Source organism: Petaurus breviceps, unplaced genomic scaffold (genome assembly GCF_028583685.1).
Source record: "Petaurus breviceps papuanus isolate PSGF00001 unplaced genomic scaffold, PetGlider_PUasm1.0 523, whole genome shotgun sequence".
NCBI lineage: Eukaryota > Metazoa > Chordata > Mammalia > Diprotodontia > Petauridae > Petaurus > Petaurus breviceps.
The window spans coordinates 3,774,828-3,800,470 of NW_027186356.1; the positions used below are offsets into that span (position 1 = coordinate 3,774,828).

General features: G+C 39.9%; 1 protein-coding gene across 5 annotated transcripts in view; it reads left to right on the forward strand.

The window, feature by feature from the left end:
- Nucleotides 1-23,995, forward strand: part of EPS15L1 (epidermal growth factor receptor pathway substrate 15 like 1) — a 130,408-nt gene extending 106,413 nt beyond the window's left edge. For 3 of the 5 annotated variants that reach the window (XM_069102115.1, XM_069102116.1, XM_069102120.1), the window contains 2 exons: nucleotides 4,930-5,135; nucleotides 11,539-23,995. In XM_069102115.1, the coding sequence (XP_068958216.1) occupies nucleotides 4,930-5,135; nucleotides 11,539-11,685 (353 nt within the window). In that variant the 3' untranslated portion in view covers nucleotides 11,686-23,995. Of the gene's footprint in view, nucleotides 1-4,929; nucleotides 5,136-6,816; nucleotides 6,895-11,538 lie in introns of those variants that run through there. The other 2 variants (XM_069102118.1, XM_069102119.1) reach the window with 2 other exon arrangements.
- Nucleotides 23,996-25,643: the final 1,648 nt, after the last annotated feature.

Below are 25,643 nucleotides of genomic sequence, written 5' to 3' on the forward strand. Positions count from 1 at the left end.
ACTTCTTGCTAGGGCCAATATTTATTATAATAAAAATACTTTCAACCCTGAAATTGAGGTACACATTAGTTCAGATTGGATTCACTTGTGCATCTTCATAGTTAAATAGCTTTTTTAATGCCAGTATGTTTCTTCCCTCTTTTAAAATATTCTCTTTGTCTCACTATAGCCTAAAAATCAAGTTTGTTTGGATTTTTTTTTTTAGTGTCAAGAAAGGCAGTTGAGCCAGCTCTGAATCTTGGGCATGACATTTTTTCTTAAAGGGGAGAACTGAATTTATTATAAGTTAAAAAGCAACATTTACTATGATATGGGACATCTGACCAACTTGAGAAGATTTGTCTTAGCAATAGCACAGTCTATACTTTATTGCAGCCTTTTACGCACCATTGAAAACTTTGTGCCGCACCTCAGGGCTGCATCCCTGGCCCCATAAGCATGCTCTGTGTGCCAACAGCTAGCCAACTAACCTTCCAGCGGGCCAGCAGAGAAAGGAATGCCTCTGGGTACTCGCAGCCTGAAGTATGCTAGAAGGGATGGCCAGTTATACAGCTAAGCTGGTCTCTGCTATGCCATAAGAAAATTTGCATTCAGAAAAATGAATGAGTCAGTGACAGTGTAGTTCACATTTATATTGCAGTTTTATAAGTACTTTCCTCACACTAGTCTTGTGCAAATATTATTTCCCACTTACATATGAGAAAACCAAAGCTGAAAGGTTAAAATGATGTGGTGCAAATTCAGGCAGCTAAGTAAGTGTTAGGAACTCAACAGCTTGGGTTCAACAGGCCTGGTTAAACCTAGGTTTTCTAATTCTTCATCTGGTGTTTCTTCTACTTTAACACATTTAAGCTGTTTAACCTCTTGTAGATGTTAGGATCAACATAGACAACAGTATCAATGTGCTAAAGCACAAGTATTGTCAAAGTTCATTCCCTGGCTTGGCAAACCTGTGCTATATTTATCTAAAATATGGGTGTCAAATCATTGATTGTTTTGGGGGCATTCTGAGGAAATTAGAATTTCATTGGGTGTGAGAATACTTTAAAGCTTGTAAAATTAGATACATGCAGCCACTTTCTGCTTACAGGTTGACATCACAACCTTGTTACTAGCTTCATTGTAAGGCCTCTCTGTGCTACCTTCTTCAAGAGCCTCTCTGTTCTACTCAAGTCCTTTCTATGGTGATGACAAGTATAAAGGTGACTAGGCAAGTAGCCGATACAGGCCACAGCTGTCGTCTGTCCTCAGCAGAGTCTGGAAGGCATTGGACTTTGCTGCATTTTGGCCGCTTCCCTTAGAGCAGAGCAGGAATTTGGGGGAAGTGTCCAGTGGAGAGGAGAGGCAAATCCTCAAGGCCAGTTCCTTCAGGGAATCCCAACTTATGCCAAGATCACTCTGCTCTTCTCAGAGAAGAAATTAAACTGAAGATGGGGAGAAGGACATAAGAAAAAGTACATTTGCAAAAAAAGTTGGAGAAGCATTGGGATATTGGAAATCTAGAGCCTGGAGAGAGAGGAAAAAGATGGGGAACAGAAGGATCAAAGTTAGAAAAGACAGGGAACATTTATGTCTATAGGACCCTAATTGCAATTTATTTTATAAAGGGAATTTATACAGAAAAAAAGAGTTTATTCCCCATTGTGAATCATAGCTGTGCACGCGCTGAGTTCTTGATCACTGTAAAGAATGAAGAAAACTGCACTTTCTTAGATTTTGGAGTCAGGCCCATCAGTCTTCCCATTGTTCATCTGTTGTTGAGACTAGAAGTCTTTTAATAAAATGAATCATAATGAAATGAAAAGCATGAAGGAATCTGAATTTCCACCACCCCCAAAAAATATGGGTACCAGAAAAGACAGTAGTTGGGAGAGGAACCCTAAGCTTTGTAGAACAAGTGACCTTCTCTTGACTGTGCTTCCCACAGATTTGCCATTGATCTTAACAACTGTATCCATTTTTTCCTTATCCTTATAGTTTCTAACATGACAAAGCATAACCAAGACTGCTTTCTTTAGCAGTTGTGTGGGATGCCCCTTCTCTTAAGAGAAGTCAGTGATTCTCATTTGGAATTAACAAAGATGAAAAATAACAGTTCTTACCCTCCAAGTGCTTGCAGTCTAGTAGGGAATAAGACTTGTACATAGAGAATTGTAATACAAAGTAGAAATGGATAATTTCATGGAATATGTTAATAGAGAGCGATGAAAGATTTGGGGAAGGAGGAGTTACTTGTAACCGGTGTATCTGAGAAGCCTTCAAGGAAGATGTGGCCCCTGTGCTGACTCCTTGAAGAAGGATTTTAATGGTTGGAGATCTGAAGGGAAGTCACTCTTAGCTGTTGGGGAAAATAAAACAAGTATAATAAACTCTTTGGAAGAATGGGGCCACACATACCATTATGATCAATTAAAGAAAAACAGCTGACTAGTAATGTCTTTGTTATCAGAAAATTAGGATGTTATACTTCTTTTGACACTTTCACTTCCTACCTCTCCCTTTCAAAACGACAGTCTCGGGAACAAGAGAGTAATCACAAGGATGCTTTGCCTTATCCAGTGCTACACAACACTCTTGTTACTGGATATTAAATTATGCACAAGAGAGGATTCTTTGCGTTGGATTACATAGTTTCTGGGGTTCCTTCAGTTTTGAGCTGGTGATTCTATCCATTAAATAATTAAATGAAGCTGAAATTTTACATGAGGCACGATCCAGTAACGTGCTGACTGTTCTTGGATGTCAGCTGCAGCGCACAGGGGATTGCCCTGTGTATAAAGATGATAATGCCGACCCTTCTACACTGGAACACCATATACACATTTGCCAGTGATGGGGACGAGTTTGTGCTTATCCAGCCATAGCTCGGGTCCACTTCTCCTTTACTTCCATTACTAGTGGGCTATTGTTGTTGCGTTGGGCCAGTTAATAATAACTGATATTTATATGCAACTTCAAGGTTTGTCAAGCTCCCTACCTCTGTTCATTTGATCTTCAAAATTCTGTGACGAAGGTGGTCCAGTTTTGGAAGGAAGGGGAGGTTGGTCTATATCTGTGATTTCATCAATGTGGGAAACTCCCAGTGTGGAAACTGCTTCTGCCAGTGCACACCAGCAACTCACCTGTATCAAAGCCTTAGAGAGTTAAGTAACTTACCAATAATTACACTGCTGCCAAAGCCACAGGCAGGACTTTAACCCAGGTTTTCTTGACCTATTGGCTGGCACTCTATCCACTACACTTGGCTGCCTCTACTATATAGGGGTTTTTATCCCCATTTTGCAGATGAGGAAACTGAGGTTGTGACTTGCTTTTGGCCACACAGTGGGTAAGTGTTTAGCTCTATTCCAACCTTTCATTTTAAAGATGGGCTGAGGCCCAGAAAAGTTAAATTGCCTTGTCCAAGGTCACATACGTTGTATGTGACTAAGCCAGTAGTTAAACTTAGGACCTCTGATGCCAGATCCATTCTTTCATGACTCTTGGGTACTGATGTTTTCTGACACCTTTGCCCCACTACTCCTGCGATAGAGACAAGGAAGCTGAATGACCAGCTGTCAGGCATCAAGGTGGAGGGGGAAATAATACTCTTTGGAGCTCCAAGATGGCACTTTTACCCCAGGCTCTGTTTTTTTTTTTCTCTGTATGTGAAATCAGGCAAATCATTCAACCTCTCTTGGCTTAGTTTTCTTTATTTATAAAATTGAATTGGACTACATGATCTCTAAGGCCACGGGATCCTAAAAATGTTAGTGCTGAAAGGGAGCCTTAGAGCATATGTGTAACTGAGGATCAGAATTGGAAGGGACCTTAGAACAGAGAACATCAGAAATGAAATAAACTTAGGAATGTAGTGTATCCGAGTGAGCTGGAAGAAGGGACCCTGGACCCCTAAAGACCATCTAGTCTTTTTTTCTCTGAACCCCAGAGAAGGAAATAAGTGCTTTGCCTAAACAATACTAATTAATGGGAGAACCAAGCAGTCTTTTTGACACCCAGTTCATCTGTCACGCTGCCTCCCCATGCACTATTAACTTAAACATCAAGAAGAAAAATATTTTAGGTTTTTCCCAAAAAAATCGACATTTATTAAGCGCCTGCTATGTTCAAGGTGCTATATATGACACTAAAAATACAAAGTGAAAAAAAAAATTAAAGTCTTTACCATCACGGAGTTTACATTCTTCAGTACAATGAAGTGATAGCTAAAAAAGAACACCCATTGTGCCTGCTTATTAAAAGCCCTTGGATTGCTCTACCTTCAAGGACAGTTCTCTTATTCTTCAAATTATGCAATCACCAAGAAGCCAGAGTGGTAGAAGGAAAACAAGGACATTTCAGACTGAGTGGGGCTCATTGGACTTTTCTGAAGAGCTGCCACAGATATTATAAAACTAACATTCACATGTAATTAACCCTGTCTGCCTACATCATATAGAAACTAAACTTTGTTTTCAACTGCTGATAGAAATCCGTTCTCTTAGTGTCTTTTTCTCTTTGATCAGAATTTTTGCTGCTCAAATTGCAATGTCTTTTTCACTAATCTTGCAGCACTAAAAATGAATACTTTTTAATCATTTCTGGTTCTATAACTTTTAAAAAATGACTGCCTCTAATTTTTTAACTCTTGTCAAAAACATTAACAGAAGTCATCCTACATTTAGTTTGCTTTTATTATTCACAAACAGTCATGAAAATGGAGTTGAATGACTTTATTTTAAAAGTTCCTGAGGGAAGATAGTGCTACTGAACTCCTTTGGTGATTACATAAGTTAAAAACATATGAGATGACTTCTGCCATCATTCCAAAAAAGGGGAAAATGGCTTCATGGGGAAAAGGAATACAGGGCTTTCCACCTCGGGGCTTTGCTTTTTCCATGGTAAGTAACCTATATATTTTTTCTCCTTTTTTTCTCCTAAACTTTCCAGGTAAAAGTACACCTGTAAGCCAGCTCGGGTCTGCAGATTTTTCCAAACCCCCTGATCCATTCCAGCCATTTGGGGCTGACAGCAGTGACCCGTTTCAAAATAAAAAGGGTTTTGGGGACCCATTTAGTGGAAACGATCCATTTGCTCCCTCCTCTTCAACTCAAACTCCTAAAGACTCTTCCTTGGGTTTTGCAGACTTCAGCTCTGTAAGTTACGTTCATTGTCTCTGAGCCAACCACTTTCCGCTCCTCGCTTGCAGCAATCTTTTGGGTTTTTTATTTTTTAAACTGCAAACCTGCTGTCCACTGGCTTGTGTCTCTTAGTACTTCATGCTGTTCTCATCATTATCCTGTATTTCTATTTCTGTAAAAAAAAATGCTAATAAAAAATGGCTATGAATTTGACACTGCTTTAAAGGGGCATGTCTACTATCCAGTAGGGTGGGAAAACAGGCCTTTTCACGTTCTTTGTTGTAGCTTCTTTGTATTGTTTTGTTGCATGAAAGGCCACTTTGTATTTGAGTTTTGAGAGCCAAGATGTAAAACCCTCCAGAAGTTTTCATATTTCCAATTCAATTCAATAAACATTTTATTAAGCGCCTGCTATGTGCCCGGCACTGTGCCAAGCGCAATTGAATAATATATATAGGGGTTTTGCTGTCCCCTGGAAATTTATATAGCAAAGAGAGATTTCAATTGTTTGTAGAAACATTCTGACAGTCCTTTCACAGTGTAATGTGTACTGCCAGTATGAATTATGAAGATCTGAACCATGAAGAATGATTAGTGAAAAACGATGTGTTCATATTAGTGCCCCAGTTACATGTTACATCAAAACCAGAAACCATTTACAAAAAACATTCTAGGACCCTCTTAGGAAATTATTACTAGAACATCTATATTATATTTTATCAAGGAATCTCAAAGGGTCTTTGAACAAAAATAAGTGCCTTTTCAGAAATAAATGCCAGAGTTTTAAAAATCTGACTTTGTTTTAAGCACGGACGGAGAAAATATTTAGGGTTTTAAAACATTGTATAAGTTAGTCAAGTGAATTTTCACTACCTATTCTTGGACAATGTAGCTTTGGGCTTTTTTTCTTCTACATATTAAAATGGGTTTGAGGATATGTTGCTCTGTCATTTAGTCTGTTTAAAAAAAAACCCAAACCCTCATACTTTAGTTTTTCAAGGATCCATCATTTCATCCTTGCAGGTGCTCCCTCCTCCAACATAGATGGCAAATCTTAGGAACCATCCTTATGAAAATGTTTAGCTACTTCTTGTGGCCAAAAATGGTCATTTTTTTTTAGGTGGCTCCAGGACTGTGCCTCTCCCAACCTAAATAGGCTGGTCTTTGGGGAACAGATGTACAGTACTGTGCCCTTAGTCTGCCCAGCTTCCTAGAACCAGCTGGAGCTCATGGTGCAGAGCTCAGGGTCATCTCCATGCCATGATGAGATATCAGAGGCAGACTTCAACAACCTATACTTGTGAATTGTAAAGCAACATGCTTGGTCGTTAGTTGTGAAATTTGTGATGTAGAGATGTTTGACTCATGGACTATCAATTTTTGACACATTTTGTTGGCATATTAGTGCACAATAAACAGTTCATTTTTAAAAACCAGAATTTAGGCAAAGTATACCATGTGTTATCTTTTTCTTACATTATCTTTTTCTTAGTGTATTTGAGGTACTTAAGCTACTGAAATTATCAGAGCATTTGGCATTCTGTAAATATTTTATAACTTGAGTTAGTTAAATCCTGTCTGGTTGGTGCTTACTTAAACTCTTGTGAATGTATGCAAAATGGTGACATTGTTAATAAAAGTCAGAAACAAAACTGCTTTATCTATAGTTTCTTGACTAGCACTTAATTTCTTATAGATTCTTTAAAAAAGAAAGAAAGAAAGAAACAGATATTCATTACCCCAAGAACATTCTTTTGGATAGTGGAGAGGCTAAGTTGAGTTCTATGGCAATTTGAGGAAAATGACTGATCTCTATAAAAAAAACATAGTTGTGCATCCTGCTTTTGGTTGTTGTTTGTCTTTGGAAAGCCCAAGGATCCCTAAATATCCCAGTATCCATTGGTTCAATATTTCTCCATTTTTGACTAGTGGCCTTTTTTGACCTGTCCAGAATAGATGTTAAAGTAAACAAGAAGCAATCTTGATAACCAACTATCTTTATTTTGAAGAAGGGAGCCTAATCCTACCCAGTGGGTTTACAGACCACACTGTTTACTGCTAACAGTTGCCTTTCCATCTTTAAACACTCATTTTTTTTCCAGAGGGAATCATCAACTAGCAGACTCAGCCCATGGACATAGGGAGAGATGATTTGATCTACTGGTGTGGTTTGGTTTTGATTTGTTTTTTTCCCATTCAGTTCTACCACAATCTTAAAAGATTCCAAAATGTTTGCTTTTCAAATGTAGTCTTTTTCTCTAAATGTTAGCAAATTTCTTCGTACTTTGAAGAGACTTGTAATTCAAGAGGACCTAAGGACTCTTTTCTTTTCAGTAGTATTCCAGGTTGGAACATTTAATCTGCTGAGTGGATTGTAGCCAGTGTTCAGTGATTCTTCAAAGCCTTCCTCTTCAAAGTTGTGTCCATTTATAGAATGATGGAGGCCAAATGACTGTAATGGCTTGTATCTTCAGCCCTTTATGGCTTCTTTTCTTTTTATTTTTTTCCATTACCTTCTAATGATTTTGTTGAGTTTTTTTTTAAACATTAAAAAGATTCTTTTGTTATTTCAAGCACAAGAAATGATGGCTAAGGTAACAGTCATTCAACACATTGAAAATGTGGCTTCTTTTGGAATTGATGTTCATGGGATAAAATGTTTAAAATTTCTCTTTTTGCCTGAAAGAAACATGGTAAATACTTAAGTTCAGTGTATCTAGACTTTTGTTTTTCCATTAATGATGCCCCATTTGGTTTCCCCTCCTCACTCCCACCCCCAACTAGACGTTTGCTTTAGTTCAGCCATTTTTAAATACTCTCGATGTATAAGTAATCTGATCTTTACCAGTAGAATGTTTGTTCTAGGAACAGTTGCTGGTGTTATTTACTTTGATTTTCAGTAGGTAAAATATCATCTTTGTTTGGTATTTCTTAAAAAAAAAAAAAAGACCTAAAAAAATACATGTTAGAAAGGAAGATCTGTGGTTTAGTAACAATGGCTCTTTCCCAGAAGTCTGCTTTGGAGGAAAGGAAATGTCAGATTGGCTACGTTGTATATACCATTATTGACAGTTGGATAACATTTCATTCTCTGAATGACTGATTTCTTTGGGGGGAAGAAAATCATTTTTAAATACTCTCTCATAGTAAGGAAGCTAGTAAGTTATTTACTTAATGTAGTGGTGATTCTGATGAAAGAGACAGCATGGTAATGTGGAAATAAGTAACCTAGGACGGAGAGTGAGGAGACCAGAGTTCTTAGTCCTGGCTGCTATAAACTAGCCATATGACTGTGGGCAAGTCACTTTATTTCTCTGGGTCTCAGTTTCCTTATCTGTAAAATGAGAGAGTTCAACAATTTGATCTCTTGGTTCCTTTTGAGCTCTAATGGTCCATGGTTATGTAATTTTTTAAAAAAAATGTTGCTTAATCCTGGTAGTAAGGAAACTTTATTTTAATTAAGTGTGTTATTTTTTGGTGACTGGGCTGCCAGAATTGGTGCCTTGTAATAAAAGACAGCCTGATAATATATTTTAAATAATTCCTTAGCAGTTTGAATTCTGCACGCAAGGAGCTGGATATCTATTTTCTTGGCTCGGACTCCATCTTTTAACTAGATGTATCAAGATCTTCACAAATGTAAGGTTCAAATCTGGCAAATCCATGGGATGCTCTGTAATGTATGGATATTGGTTACCTGTGTTAAGCCAGTGGTGTCCACTCTATGTCATTTCTGTTAGGTTTAAGGCAGGTAATTGAAATCTACAACCCTGTCAATGAGAAGCCTTTCTTTAGTCTCTTGAGTGGGTGCAAATCACAGACTGGGGGTCTTCATTTTGAGGGGGTAAGAATCACCTTTGATGTTCGGATGATCATTCACTGAAACAGTTTGTCGTTGTGATGGTGATGATAGATGTGTTTGAATTAAAAATGAATGCTCCTAAAATGCCATGCCATATGATCAACTATGAAAGCAAAGTCAGGAATATAGTATGACCTGGTGGTGAGGGTATGTGACTGGAAATTAGAATATCAGGAGTCTTAGTCTTGGTATTAGCCTTGCCCCTAACCTGCTGTGGGCCCTTAGGCAAGTCTCCTTCTCTGCCTCTCAACTTTTCTCATCTTGGGGGATTTGTGAGCTAGGTTGAATGAAGTCAATAAACTTTTATTGAATGTCTACTGTATCCCTTCCAAGTCTGATCTTCAATGGGTCCCTGTCAAAATTAGCTTCACCTCTTAGCAAAGATGACTGGAACCTATCATGATTCAGTTACTTCTGTAGTACTTATCTTTTCTTATCCACCATACATCATGTGCTAAGTTTCGAGGAATTAGCAAACCTCTAAAGAGTACTTAGATTAAATTTATCACATATATATATATATATGTGATATATATATATATATATATATATATATATATACATAGACAGAGAGAGAGAGAGAGAGAGAGAGAGAGAAAACCTAGTTTGCAAAGCACCATGGGAGGTGATATGGAGACACAGAAAGATTCAGAAGGGTACAAACAAGAAGGTTACTATTGCTTCCTTATGCAGGGAGTTCTTAAGAGGGAGTGAGCCCTTTCTTTAATATCTACTCTGTGCACACCTAACAAATAAGGATTTGGAGGACTCTTGAGTGGAGTGAAGGATTGAGGCCAACTGTTACTATGTGTTTTGGAAACATTTGTGCGAGGTGTTCCAAAAGCCATTAAAGCTTAAAACTAAGACTTTTGGGATGTCTTCAGTTGATCTGGCCTCAGAGAGATGGGATTTGAAAATTCCCATTCCCCCTTCTCCTCTACCTTCAGGGATTAGATCTGCCTCTATAAAGTGGACTCATTCTTTAAACAGTGATAAGAATACTTAGGGAATTGAAGGTAAATCCCATTTACTTAGCTAAATGCTATTATGAAATAAGAGAAAGTACTATAACTTGCAATTAAATGATAAATATACTATGGGCTATCAGGGCAAATAGAAGCATAAACTTCTTGTCCCTACTCTGCCACTAAATTGCTGTGTAGCCTTGGGCAATTTACCTCCCCTTTTGATATTCCATGTGTCTATCTGTAAGAAGATTGGATCTTTAAAGGCCCTTCTAGTTCTGACGTTCTATGATTATGACCATAATTGTATTCATGGGGTGTGGGTATATGTAGATTTTACTTCATTTTAAAATATGTTAATATATTTTGTTTTTATAGCACTTTAATTTCTGAATTCATACTTGCTCCTCCCTTACCCAGAGTGAAAAAAGAATGGGCAGAAAAACCCTTCCACAAAACTTAACACATCAGCCAGGTCTGACAGTATAGTATGTACAGTGTTCCATGGGGTGTTTATTTTAAATAGAAAAGTTACACTGAATCATTTGTTTTCACCCACCCCATACCCATTTTTACTTTGGAAAGAGATCGTTCAATACCTTAATACAAGAAAAGCCAGATTTCAAGTTTATTTTGAATAAAACCTCAGAGATTGTTTGTATCTTAAAGAACTCAAACCTTTAAAAAAAATGCCAGGTACAGTTCAGTGAGATTATACTCCAGGTTATTGACTTTGTAATGATTCATTTAAATCCTTGAAACTTAACAGTGAATTAGGAAGAACTTTATGGTGGTAGCATTTTTGCCGCACCTGAAAGCATTCATAGAAATCTTTAATTTGGAAAAATCACATGTGCATTTTATGTCTGTAGCATCATTGGAATTTTGCTCCTGTTTGCTAAGAGATGACTTTTTAAAAAATGTACCTTTATAGCAGCATATATTCTTCTTACCTTCGATATCATAGTGTAGCATCAAACTGGACTACAGATTTTTGTGAAAAGAGGCTCTGAAACAATAATTAATATGCACCAGTATTCCTAAGTGTAGTTAAGATGCTGCTTTGAAATATATCCATGTGCACATGTCCTTATCTATTTCATTGCTCTGCAGTAAATGGGCTTTCTGGTTTGGGGAAGGGTCAGCCCAGTGGAGAATATATTGGCAGCAGCAATCATATCTGGGTGATTCCTTTTCTGAAGCTATTCGTTGGCATGAGGTTGAGGCCTCAGAGAACGTCAGCTTGAAAAGTTGTGGGCTCGGTGGGGGGATTCAGTGGAATATCACAGAGAGGGGAAATGAAAGGGGCTGTGAGTTTCCAGTTCCAGTCCCCACACTGTAACTTCAGTCATTGATGCTCCTCTAGCCTGACCAGGAATACTCCTTAATGAAAATGATTATCCTCTGTCCCCCATGCTTCCCGCTAGCATTTGCTAATATAAAGCTAGGTTTTCTATGCACTGCAAATGCTTTTTTCCTTCCCTCTCCCCCTCCCAGCATTTGACTTTCACCATCTCACATATATGCTGTGTGGGACCATCAAGAAATGTCTCCAGAGTTTATTAACCAAAGTTCCATTTTTATTTTTTAGTTTGGAAATGAGGAGCAGCAGCTGGCATGGGCCAAACGCGAGAGCGAGAGAGCAGAGCAGGAGAGGCTAGCTCGGTTGCGGAGACAAGAACAGGAAGACCTTGCACTGGCCATTGCACTCAGTAAGGCGGACATGGCAGATTCTTAGAGGCAAAAACTGTACACAATCCCACCAGACAAAAACGGGGCTTTTTAGCCAGAGCACACAAACCCCTGTTCTCTGTGGTCACCTAACCTCAGCCACTCTGAAGCCAGAGCCTCTGTAGACTGGCTGGCCCTAGAAACCTGGACTCAGTATGGCTTTGTCAAGTGTCAAATCCACTGCAAACACTGTACCATCCCTTCTCCATTAAGGTTCCTGCGTGTAAGAAACATCACCCACGACTGCGAGGTACCTCCCGAAAGCCAAGCTTCTCTGTGACGTGGACGATGTAATATACGCTGCTGCCGCCGCACTTGTGAATCTGGCCTCAGTCATGTGAAATCCATTGCCGCTGCCTAGGCCCGTGCTATGAGCAAGGCCATCCTAGTCCTCAGTGGAGGAGGTTAATCTGAAAGGGAATTGTTCTCTTTTCCTTCACGCCTCTGTATTCATAGGATACAATCATATATAAAATACTCCAGAGCAAAACATCATTTGGAGGGCAGAGCCTTTCTCAGATACAGGCATCCCACCCTTCTCCCCACCTAGCCTCATTTATTGGGTCTACTAAAATACAAGACAATATTTAAACAAGGCGTCGTGAGGGATAATTAATTAGGAACAATGTCATTAGTGGGCATTTATCTGAATGATGTTATGGCAGGGTTTCATGATATGATGGTGGGGTTCGAATGCCATCTAGCAATGATGTTATTGCAAAGCATCATTGACTGAAATAATGTGATGTGGGGTATGCCTGTATTCCTTTTATATCAGTGAGATGTGACTTAGGAGATAGAAAACTCTGATTATGTATGCATTAGTTGTATAAAAAATTAAGTTTGAATGATTAATATAAAATATTTTGAATACAAAAACATGAGAATTGTTTTTTATTATTTAAGCATTGCATAAAAAATTAATATTTCTGTGTGATACTTTAGTTTGATCCTGATACAGTAGGTTAGAAAAACTTCTCTTTATACCCTGCCTTTCCAAGTCATGAGATTTCAGACATGCCTTGAATCCCTAAGTGAAGCCAAATTTCAAGAATTTTTTTCCCCATAGAATATAATAGTTATAAAAATTTACTGTATTGTTGCTCTAGGTAAGAGGGAGAAACTTTTTTATCTAATTGGCCGACTACATCTGTTCCACCTTTGACACAGGGCAGGCAAAATACTCCAGAAGAGACAACCTTCCCAGATTATACTCCAGACACACAAAAATTTCTCCCAAGTAATCATTTAGGGGGCTGCTGAACGCCCTGGTTGGTTGGTTTGTTTTTTAAATTTTAGTAGGGTAGGCCATCTGTGATCTCATCTGTATTTCCAAGTGCTTTCTCTCTTTGTTTTCCTATTTACTTGATAGGCTGAACATTTCAGGTTAGTTATCAACTAAAGAAAATCAATGTTTTTACATTTCTGCTACAAAACCATTTTAAAAATTTGACTGTGGCCTTGATAGTCTAAGGTTACCTCAGATTATCGAGCTTTTACCTGGAGTAACATAATGAGGTACTGGTCAAACATTTGAATGTGTGGAAGTGGCAGACAGGAAGTGTCGTGGGCCATCAGGTTCTCTCACACACACTGCATTTGGCTTTACAATGTAATGAGCACTTTCTCTCTCCATGACTCCTCCTCTCAAATCCGGCAACCATTTCAGAGTCTGTGTTTCTTGGAAAGCTGAAGGACTTTTACAACTTCAATCGTCTTTTCCTACCTATCCTTTGAGGATGAAGGTTAACATTAGATGATAAGAGGTATAGAAATTAATTGTCCACTAGTTTGCCTGAGAGCTCGTTAGAGCCTAGAGTATGTTTGGACTTGGGTGTTTCACTGTGTCATGGTCTTTGTCTTTCCTTTTACAGTGAGTGTAGTGATGGTGTGCCCTTTCAAGTGACACTCCATATTTCAGCTGTGTATTAGTGAATGCATTGTTATAGGTAAGAAAGAGTTCAGATAGCTATAATTTTTTAATATAAGAACTGCTTTTTTTTTTCAGGAAAAGTTGTTTTGTTTCCCCTGGCTTGTGTCAGGACAGTGTGTACAACTGGAAATGTGCCATAAGTGGAGATTGACACCCCATACTTGAGGAGGTTGTCATTGATAACTAGGCCCAGCTATACTCTGGTGGTCTCCCCTCCCTTAGCAGAAGATACATTGGATTCCTATCAAATTAGAGCAGTAAAATGTAGTCACCAAGGGGAGGAGAGATTCCTTCATTTTAAGTCTTGTGGCCTCATTTTGCATGTTTGACTTGTGTAAGCAATAACAAACCACCATGGAGCATGGCCCTATGCTCAGGGAAGGCTACTGGACCTGTTGACTTCCACAGTCACAGTAAAGTGCATTCTGGAGAAAAAGAGTTACCAGGTGGTTTCTAAACTTCAGGATAGTTTATGAGTCTTCCATCACAATCAAGAATTCAGGTTAAATATTTTGTCTAAGATTTGTGCTCTTGCTGTACATCATGTGGAAGTCATTGTGTATTAGCAGAGTAAAATCAAAGCCAGCTATCAGAAATTGGAGGTGAATTTTCACTCGCCTTCCATTGGTAAAAGGACACCTTGTCCTTCTGATCTTATGTAGGCCCTCTGATCTTATTATAGTCTTAGGCCAGTTGTACCGTGTTTCCCCGATAATAAGACCTATCCTGAAAATAAGCCCTCCCCTTACTGTGTAAGATTCCTCTGAAATAAGCCCTCCCCCGAAAATAAGCCCTATTGAGATTGCTACTGTAGTGAAGGTGATCCCCTATGCTACACGCTACATTACGGTACCCTCTATATGCACCGAACCCCCCCCCCCCGGGTGAAATGCACGCCGCGCTCCGAGCTGCATCCAATCAGAGCTACAGCAGTGAGTGCGTCATCCTGTTCTTCCCCAGTGATTGCTTGCTGGCGCCATTGAGAGCAGTGCCGTGGAGGAGAGCTGAGGCAGGACAACATAAGCCCTCCCCTGAAAATAAGCCCTCTGGTGTTTTTCTTTCCAAAAAAATTAATAAGACAGTGTCTTATTATCGGGGAAACACGGGTAATATCCCTTTGATATTTCTTATTTTTGCTTGCCTTACAAAGATCTGTTCTTGAAATTTCTTGCCTTGGATTGAAATTTCTGGACCCAAAACTGTAGGAACCTTAGAGGTCATCTAGCCCCTCCTGAGACCCAAAAAGAGTCAGGGACTGGGTTAGGGTCACACAGGTAGTAATCAGCAGAGCTGGAACTTGGCCTCACATCCTTCAGTCTGTTGCTCTGCCCATCCATGACATAGGACCCTTCCCTAACACTTGTTGGTGTCCTCCACAGGGTGACTGCTAATCACCAGGGCAGTCTGGCCCACAGCATGGCTCTCCAGCCTAAAACTGAAGGGGAGCTTTCTAAGCCAGAGTAATGGAAAGCGATGGGTTAGCAGCCCAAGAGGTTCTTCACCAGTCCCTCCCCCACTCCCAACTCTCTAATAATCTTTCTTCCATAGTCGTATCCTCTGCTTCTTAGGTAGCAGAAAATGTGCTTGTATTTTTGGAAGGCAATGTAAAGTAACATGCCAGAGTTAAGATTGTTTTCAGATCGCCTGGCTAAATTACTAAAGAAGGAAAGTAAGGAGACAGTCATTTGTTGGGGGTGCTCTCTGGGGAAGCCTTGCTTCAGTAGGGCTTGCACGTGATGCTCTTTGAGACTCCTTACAATAGTCAGGTTCTCTCACACACATTGCATTTGGCTTTACAATGTAGTGAGGACTCTTTCTCTCCATGACTTCTTATCTCAAATCAGGCAACTAACCAATACTTATTAAGTACCTACTGTGTGCCAGACGTTGTGCTTAGCACTGGGAATATGGGCACAAAAAATGAAGTGATCCCAATTCACAGTGAGTTTACATTCTAATGGAGTTTTCAAATGTTTGAATCTGGGCTTTGATATGGAAGAATGATTAGATTTCATAGATTTCAGTACCTTAGAGTTGGGAGGTACTTGGGAGGCCATCTAGTGCAACCCAGACCTTGACCAAAAAAAATCTCCCTCTAAACCATACTAGACAAATGGTGATTTAGCCACTGAATAAAACTAAGCTCTAATAAGAGAGAACCCACTAGCTCTCAAGGCTGCCCATCCCACTTTGAGAAGGCTGTAATTATTAGGAAGATTTTTCCTTACTTTCTTTGCTCTAAGTCTGACTGCCCATCCAATTGCTGGTTCTACCCTCTTGGGGTCAAATGTGACAATCTAATCCCTCTTCCACAAATATCAGAAGATAGCTATTCCCCTTTCCTTCAGAAACCTCTCTGCCCCCATTCCAAGTCTTCTCCAGACTAAACATCCTTAGTTCTTATGACTGATCCTCATAGAACACGATCTCAAGGTCCTTCGTTATCCTGATTGCCTTCCTCTGGATGCTTTCCAGGTCAGCAGTGACCTTCCTGAAATGTAGCACCCCTGTATGATCTGAGTAGGGCAGTGGACTATCACTTCCCCTAGTCTTGGGTCAGTTTGCTTGGCTGCAGAGGACAGAACCAGAAGCAAAGTTGCAGAGGGGTAGATAGCTTGATAGGAGGACAGATGTTCTAATGCTATCCCAAAAGGTTTTCAAATGCAGTTTGGATGATGGGAATGAGGTAGGAAGGGGTGCTTGAGTCCAGGTTGAAACAGGTAGCCATGAAGGTATCTTACAACCTGTTTGACCTTGGGCAAATCATTAAACCCTCTGGACCTCAGTTTCCTTATCTACTAAAAATGAAGGGTTTTGGATTAGGAAAACTAACAAAGTTCCTTCCAGCCCTTAAGTCTTCAATCAGTGTTCCTCTGTGTCCAAGAGATGTCTTGTCGTTGGTACCCAATAATCTTTTTGACTATAGGATCAATGAACTCCAAATAATCTAATAATAGATATCTAATAATCTAATAATAGGTATCAGTGTCAGTCCAGACAAGGTAGCTCTTCTGAAATGCCTCTGGCCTAGGAATCAAGTGTGACAAAACACCCTATTCCTTATTCATTTCAGAAAGGCAGTTCCCATTTCCAGAGAACTTCATGGCTTGTAAAAAGGGGGTTAGGGCAAATATTATTATTGTCCCCATTGTACAGTTGTGGAAACTGGAACATTGATAGGTTAAGTGATTTACCTAGGGTCACACTAAGTAAGGTCTGAACTTGAACTCAAACCTAGCTCTCTGACCAAAAGAACAGGACTTTTTTTCCATGTTGTTCACTCTCTGACCAATGATGTCTAACTCCCCATTTGGATGGTCAAATAGCACCATCAAAGCCAGTTTTTAAAGGACATTCTAGTCTTGGAACAGCTATGGAAAACTATTTTTAAAACAGTACAGGAAATGTTGGGGAAACAAAGACCCTGACTCTCAAATAATAGAGTAAATATTTCTGTCACCTTATCAGATCATATCCTTTTGAGCCCTGTGACCTCTTTCAGGATTTTTGCCACAAAAAATGGCTCAGAGTTGCACAAGCTGTATCATGCACTGTTGGAAATATCATAAAGGGAAACATTTGTGTAAATATGGAAATTTGATCATTATCACATTTTTCCAAAAGAAATTAAGGAATATGGTTTCGGTTAGTCCTGTTTATTGATTTAATGGATTTTATAAATCATGTCCTTAGTTCGAGTGAGTTTTGACATTCCATGCTTTCCACACTTAATACTTAAAGTTTTCCTACACGTAAAACTGTACCTCTATGGCAGTCTGGTACCCTGGGGAATCTGATCATTTAACCGAAACTGTTCTCTGCAAAATTAACAATGACCTCTTAATTGACACATTTAACGGCCTTTTCTTAATCCTTATCATTTTTGGCCTTTGACATGGTCCCTTCTCCTGGATACTCACTTCTCTTTGGCCTTTCAAGATATTGCTTCCTTCTAATTCTCCTCCCATCTGTTTAACCCCTCCTCAGTCTCCTTTGCTGCTTATCCATCCATGTATGGTAGCCACTAACTTATGGAGGTCCCCCAAGATTCTGCCCTAGGTTCTTTTCTCTTTTTGTTCTCTGCAATCTATGTGAACTCATTAGTTACCAAAGGTTCATTTACCATGTCTAGCAGATGATTCTCAAATCTAAAGACAGCCCTAGTCTCTCCTAAGCTCCAGTCCCACTTCACAACTGCCCACTGGACATTTTGGATTGGATGTCCCACAGGGATCTCAAGGTCAGCATGTGCATTATAGAATTCATTATCTTTTCTCCCAAAACTGTCCCTTGAACTTTCCTATAAGTGTTGAGGGTACCACCATCTTCCTAGTCACCCAATTTCAGATATGTGTATATGTGTGTGTGTCTATGAATGTGTGTAATACAGATATGTTAAACATGTGTATGTATCTGTGTAGGCATGCAATGTCCCTTTCTCTCCATTTACACAACCACTACCCCAGTTGAGGACCTCATTGCTTCTCCCAGGACCACAACAATAGCCCTGCCTTAAGTCCCTCCTGACTCCAGTCCATCCATTTAGCTGCCAAAGAGATTTTTCCAAAGCCCAGGTCTGACCATGTCACCCCCCTGCTTAATTGAATGAACTTCATTGATTCCTTGTTTACTCCATCAACTATGAAGCCTGTGTTTGGCATTTAAGCCTTTGCAGCCTGACCTCTTCCTCCCTTTCTAATATACTTTGTGCCCCTCCATGCACTCCATGATGTAGCTACCCTGGCCTGTTTACTGTTCCTCTCCCATTTCTGTGTTTTCACACTGACTATACCTCATGCCCTCTCACCTTGCCTTGGGTTTTAGTTTCCACATCTTCCTTTAAGACAGCTCAGATCCCACCTTCTCTAAGAGGCCTTTCCCAGCCCCCAGCTGCTAAGGCTTCCCCTCTGAGATTAACCTTCCATCCCTTCCGTACATCTCTTGTATGCATCCATGCACCTAGTTATATACACATAGTTTCCCCCATTAGCATGTGAGCACTTTGAGGGCATGGACTATTTTTACCTTTCTTTGTACCCCCAGAGCTTCCTACAGTGCATGAAGCTGACTGACTGATTAAAGTCTTTCAGTGAGGTGGTAGCAGAGTGAGGAGCTAGAGCCGGGCTTGGCTGACTTCCAGGCCCATGTTCTTTCCACATACCACAGTGCTGTGGGTATTAGTTGCTCAGAACCCCAAGGTCATTTGCAGTGGGGCTTTCTGTGATGTTGGCTAAACTCTCTGTAGAGAAAACAAAGTGCATATACACTCTTCCTCTGAACTCCCCATCAAGACTCTAGTAATTATCAGTCTGCAAACAATGTTTACATCCAGATTCTCAAATAATAACTGACATCTGTATAGTGCTAGTGTGGTGTGATTGACAGATGGATGGTGGGCTTGTAGATAGAAAGGCTTATTAAGCCTGAGTTTCTGGCTTCAGTTTCTTCATCTTTAAAATGATAGTAGCACCTACTTCACAAGGTTATTGTGAAAATCAAAGACATTTGGCAAACCTTCAAGTTCTGTATAATTGGAATTAAAATAGGGCTCAGTGTGGAACAGAATCTGTGATTTCATTAGTATGGGGGACTCCCAGTAAGGAAGGTGTCTACCAGTGCAGGCCAGAAATTCACTGAGAAACCAAGGTACTTGCCCAGGGGCATCTAGTCAGAACGTGACAGACATGAACAGTGAGGGCCTCTCTAGCTGTTACACCACATTACCTGCCAATAAAAACACATAATGAGATGATAACATTAGGTAAGATACAAATGTTACAGTTATTATTGTATCATTATTCTATGATCTTCACAACACCCCTATGAAGTACATAGTGCAAGTATTTTCATCTCCATTTTATGAATGAGAAAATTGAGACTCGGAGCGTTTTATGTGGCAGGACTTAGCTCAAACCCAGGCCCTCTGACCCTAAGCCCTTTGCTTTTCTCCCTCACCAAACTGCCTCACAAACTCACAGAGAAGCACCTATTCCTGAATCTGTGACCTGTAGCCCTGTTCAGAATGACTGGATGCAGGCCCATGGAAGGCAGGTCATTGGGGGAGGGGGGGTGCACCACTGATGCCACAGGTTATAATTTCTAACCTTTGAGAATAATGTTGGCATGCCTGCTGTTTGGTCTCTCCCCTCCACCCCCTTATCACTTCTACTTTCCCCCACAGGCACTTAGACTGAGGGGGTATTTAGGGAGCCAGATGAATCAGCCCCATAGTCAGCTTTTACCCCCTGCTCATCTTTCTTTTGTGTACTTGTGCATACTCTACACAACCATAGGTATAACCTCTATGTGTGAATATACCCCTGTGGATATAACCTACATGTATGAATATAAATAGATTCACGTACAAGCAAAAATATCATATGGAGAGTGGGTATCCCTAGAATGTAATGTCTTTAAAAGGAAAAATATATATGTATGTGTGTGTATATATATATATATATATGTATATATATTTATGTAGATCTAAAGGTATAGACTGATAACACCACTTTTTAGGCTATATTCAGGTTTGGTACAAACCAGATTTGGGGGGCAAAGTTCAGCCTATATTTTGGTGTCTAAGTAAAGAAGCAAGTAGAGCTGTAGGCTTGGCATTAGGAAAGACTAATGTTTGAATCTCCTCTCTTACCGATCAGCAAGATGTGACCATGGGCAAATCAGCTAACTTCTTTGTCCTTCGGTTTTCTTACCTGGAAAAAGGGTCCAGCGATAACTCTAGGTGCTACCTCAGATTGTTAGTGTAAATGAGTACTTTGTAAACTTTAAAGTGAACTACTTATTGTTATTACACACACACACACACACACGCACACACATATCACATACTAGTAAATCATATCAGTCATCATCCTGTAGTAGTATCTGAGACACCTTCTAGCCTTTCATGCAGAAGGCTAGTCAAGTCATTTCACAAAGCATACATACGGTCAAATTCTTATTGCAGGGAAGCCATGTTGAGACTCACTAAAAGCAATAATGTAATACAAGAGGATAATATTTTCATTGATTGTGACATTTAAAACCAGAAAGGGACCTTAGATCCTTCAGCCCTCTCATTTTACAGACAGGTAAACTGAGGCCCAGAGAAGGAAAGGGGCTTACCACATAGATTATCTAGTGTAGAGCCAGTCTATCTTTGTAGCTCCTCCTGCCCTTATTTTGAAGACTCTGACTGTGTTGAGGTGTGAAGTTATGGATGCTTTGACATGGGTCTGTGTCTTCCTTGCTACATACCTTACTGAAGTCAAACACTGATCAGATTGGCGGAAGACTGGTAGTTCTGACTCTTGCCCAGGGTCACAGAGCTTTCCTCTTCAGAACACCTACTTTTATGACTTCCTTCTTTTATAATAGAATGGCTACATTCTGTCTTCACCATTCAAAAACTTAGGGAGGGACCCAGTATTTCAGTGTTGTTGGTTTTTTTAAATAACAGCCTATCCCTTCATGGGGCCATCTGTCCTGACTGTTCTTCTAGGTGAAATCCATCCTGAGGCACTGATGCCATGGTGTCCGTGGCTGTGCTTTGGGCTTTAGGCTCCATAAAGAAGACTGTCATCACCCAAATTTAATTCTCTTAATTAGGCAAAAAGACAAGCTCACCAAATCCTTTTTGTCTCCAAAGAGTTATCCTTGTTTATTTCTCTTATAATAGTTTTCATATCTTGCTCCTTCCACCAGTATTATTTCTGTATTGCTAAAATAATGCAATTTGGCCCAAGTTGGGAGAGAATTTTCTCTTTCCCTAGAAAAGAGATTTGGGAAGAGTGGGGTATGTAGTGAGAAGAGCACTGGATTTGGAGTTTAAAAAAACAATAACAAAAGTATTTAAAAAGACCAGGGTTTGAATCCTGGATTTGGCTTGCTATGTGAAGGCAACCAAGTCACTTCCCTCTGTGGGCCTCAGTTTCCTCAACTGTAAAATGGGGATAATAATAAACTATCTACCTCGCCTGGCTTCTGTGAGGAAAGCACTTTGTAAACCCTGAAGCTCTCTAAAAATCCAATAGAAGAGGATCATTTTGTTTGTTGGAACTTTGCATTCCCAGGTCTACCCCTAGATTGTACTGTCGTCTAATTAATTGTCCAGTCATATGAGAGTGGTTAGTTTAGCTAACAAGAGGGAAAATTTGATTTTTTTTTAGGTGGGTTGCCCCTCCTGATGAGGCAGCCTAGAATAGTGTGAAATAGAAAGCAACTTTGGTTTCAAGTCCCACATCTGACACAGATGTATTGTGTGACCCTGGACAAGTCACTGAACCTCTCCATGCCCTAGGCCACTTTTGGAAGACTAAATTGCAGAGAAGGTGCTGGTCTGCCTTGGGAGAGGCAGTTTACTCACCCAAGAATCTCCTATGCCAGCTAATGAAATTACAGACCAGTCTGGACCCTATTTGCCAATTCCCTTTCTGGTGTATTTAACATAAAACTTGTTTATTTATTAAACAGTCATTTGTTTAACATCTACTATATGCAAGATCCAGTGCTCAGGATGATTAAAAAGAAAAATTCAACTCAATGAAATTTTTCTTAAGCATTTACTTTGTGCTGGGTCCTGAGAATTCACCGACAGAATAAGACTCTGGCCTCAACAGGGTTTATAGTCAGCAGAGGTGACTAGATACGTGCATGTGTAGATATAATGGAACTCAAAGTAGGATAAGTGCATAAGCCGAGAACTGATTACCAGGAAGTGAGATGGATGAGGAATCACTTCCAGGGGTGTTCAGGGGAGGAGGGGAAGAAGAGGAGTATCGTAGAGATGCTTGAGTTGGAGCTGGGCCCTGAAGGATGAGGAGAATGAGGGTGGTGGGAGGTCCTGGCCAAGGCTCTCAGCCTCTCTCCCTAGTTGTACCTTCTAATCTGGACAGCCTTTGACTCAATGAACTTGATTAGGCAGTTCAACTTGGGGAGAGTCAACAAAGCTAACTTTCAGTGATTTGTCTACTACAGTTAAGAGTATTCCTAAACAGGAAGCAACTGATTTTGCCTCTTTTTAGGTTTTTTCCTCACTCTAAAATCAGTACTTACAAATTCACAGTATCTCCCCCGGCCCCAATAAGTTTGATTTCTTATTTTGATAAATGCTTCATCCATGTTTGGGAGCTGTTTCTTGAAGATTCTGGGAAGCTAGCCAGTCTTCCCTCCACGTAAGGGTGCTTAGGCCTTCACTGAGCTTGCAACTCTGAATACTTAAAAATGAATACTTAAAAAAAAATTTTTTTTAAAGCCTCTTGATTTTGAGATTATCAGGTTTAGAAAGTCCAAGGGGGAAGACTTTTCTTTTGTGTTGGCAGTCCATCTTGTTCAATAAACAATGGCATAGTTAATTATTTTCCCTGAGTTTATACATGACCATTGTTTATGGAGCCTCTGGAGACTGTAGAATTTTATTTTATTTTATTTTATTTTTTGCTTTTTGGAAGGCAATTGGGGTTAAGTGACCTGCCCAAGGTCACACAGCTAGTTTGTGTGTGTGTGTGTGTGTGTGTGTGTGTGTGTGTGTGTGTGTGTCAGATTTGAACTCAGGTCCTCCTGACTCCAGGGCTGGTGCTCTATCCACTGTGCCACCTAGCCGCCCCTGAAACTGTAGAATTTGAAATGGAGAATGTACAATTTTAGACAATCTCTAAGGTTTCTTTGATCATTACAGCTTTGTTATTCTATCCTATTTTCTTCTGGAGCAAGGTTCCCTACTAAATGCATTTCCTTTTTCTCAAATATGAAATTCTGTCCCCAGTTCACCTTCAAATCTGGTTTATCTGGGCAGAGGGTGAGCTGGTGAATCATTTCAGATTCTCTGGTTTGCATTTCACCTGTTTGGCGCTCCTATAAGGAGGAACTAATATAGGATAATGACTTGGAAGCTAGTAAAAATAAAAGTGGAATGGTTCGAAATACCATTAAAATGGGGCTCTGGCTAATCCTTCTTGTCAATTTCCCCTTACTGATTTCATCTTCATTCTGTTTAAGGTGAAATAGAATTATAATAAAAATTATTTTGAAGTACAATCTCTTCTGCCGTAAATTTCACAATAGTGCTACGGTCATTCATTCCACAAATATTTAGAGTGCCTGCTATATGTGAGGCACCATTAATTCCTTGTTTTTGATTAATTGACTTGTCTACTATACATTACTGTCAAGAAGGGTGAAAAGTAGGAAATCACTTGTCCTGAAATTCACTAATGTATCCAAATATGTATATTATTGTAGTTATATTTATCCTTTAAATATTGTCTTAACTCAAAATGGGAAAGAGGTATTGGAATTTTACCCTATTCAATGTGTTTATTGTTTAATATAACAAAAGAAATGTTATTGTTTAATATAATAAATGAAAAAGTTACTTTTTTTGGATTGGTGAGATTCTGTAGTCTCTATGTTGTCCTCTCATTGTGGTTTCTTCAAATAAATTACAATTCTGAAGGGCTTCTAGCAGTTGTCACAGGTCACCAGGAATTTTGCTTTGGTTTAATGTCAGGGAGGCATCTTTCAACGCAATATAGAGGAAAGGCAGGCAAAGTGGCATCCATTAGTGGAGAGTGGGTTGATCTCAGTCTCCAAGACCTGGGTTCAAGTCTCCCTTTGCCACATACTGTCTGTGAACTAGGGCTAATGGCTTAGCCAAGTTGCCCCAGGTAATTTTCTTAAGACACTAAATTGTAGGGAAGTTGCTGACCTGAATTAATAGAGGCAATGACCTCATTCGAGAATTCTCTCAACCAGTGAAATTATAAATCTAGTCCCTGTCTCCTATAAGGAAGAATATGTGAATAGAGGAAGGCCCCATGATTTTACCAGAATAGGGATCTCTTTGTCGGTAGATGCAGATTGCAGCCTGTCAGTGATTTAGCTGATAATTCTTAGGGAGCTGCCTGGCTGAGGAAAGTAGAGATAATTAAGTGAGCAGGGTCACACTGCCAATAGATGTCAGAGGATAGATTTGACCCCAGGCTTTCCTGATTCCAAGCTCAGTACTCTGTCTGCCATGATGCACTACCTCAAATGGGCTGCCCAATGAGGAAAAACTTCCTAAGGAATTAAGTTATCTAAAAAACAGAAAGGACTGCCTCAGGACATTGTGAGCTACCTGTCTCAGGAAATGGTCAAAAGGAGACTGGATGACCAGAGGAGATCCCTGCTTCAAGCAGTGATAGTCCTAGATAATTTTCACAGCCTCTCCTGACTATGACATTCTGTGCCCCCAAGGGTTAGGAAATTATTTCTCAGATTCCATAAAGCCAACCAAAAAGTGGAATAGGCTTCCTCAGGTAAAGATAACATTATCTCACATGTGTGCAGGGACACCCAGTGTAGGTTTGCCTTCACTAATGTATTTAGTCAGTATGTGGACTATTTGTGCCCGACCTGTGGTGGAGCGTTGTTGGTCTGATCAGCCACAATTGGACACACTGTCCTTTGACTTCAACATAGTGATCTCATTTTGGTCCTCTTTGAGAACAAAGGACAACAACCAACCATTTAGTCATTAATAACCCCTATAGGACAATTTAAGGTTCACAAAACACTTCACAGATTTTTCATTTGATCCTCACAGCCACCTTGGGAGATCGGTGTGCTATTTACATACAGACAGACAGACGTGCCCCATTTTACGGATGAAGAAACTGAGGCAGACTTACCTAGGAGCACTAGCCACAGCACCACCTAACTGCTGTTGTGACTTTGTGGGTGTCATCACTCCCTCCGCCTGCCCAAACTACATTCCTTCTAGAGTTTAGTAGGCAAGCTTTTGAGAAATGCCCTGGCCAAACAGTTCGTTGTCAGGTTGCTGACCAGGTAACAAGTCTCTCTAAACTTAGCTACACTGGTCTTTGGACCACACCCTTCTCAAGCATAGCCTTTGAGAACCCGGAATCACCTCCACACCACAGTGAAGTTTCAGAAGGACTTAGTGGACAGTAATTTCACAGCAATGTCAATATTGCATTGCAACCAATAGATGAAGGAAGAAAACATTTATTAAGCACCTCCTTACATGCCAGGCG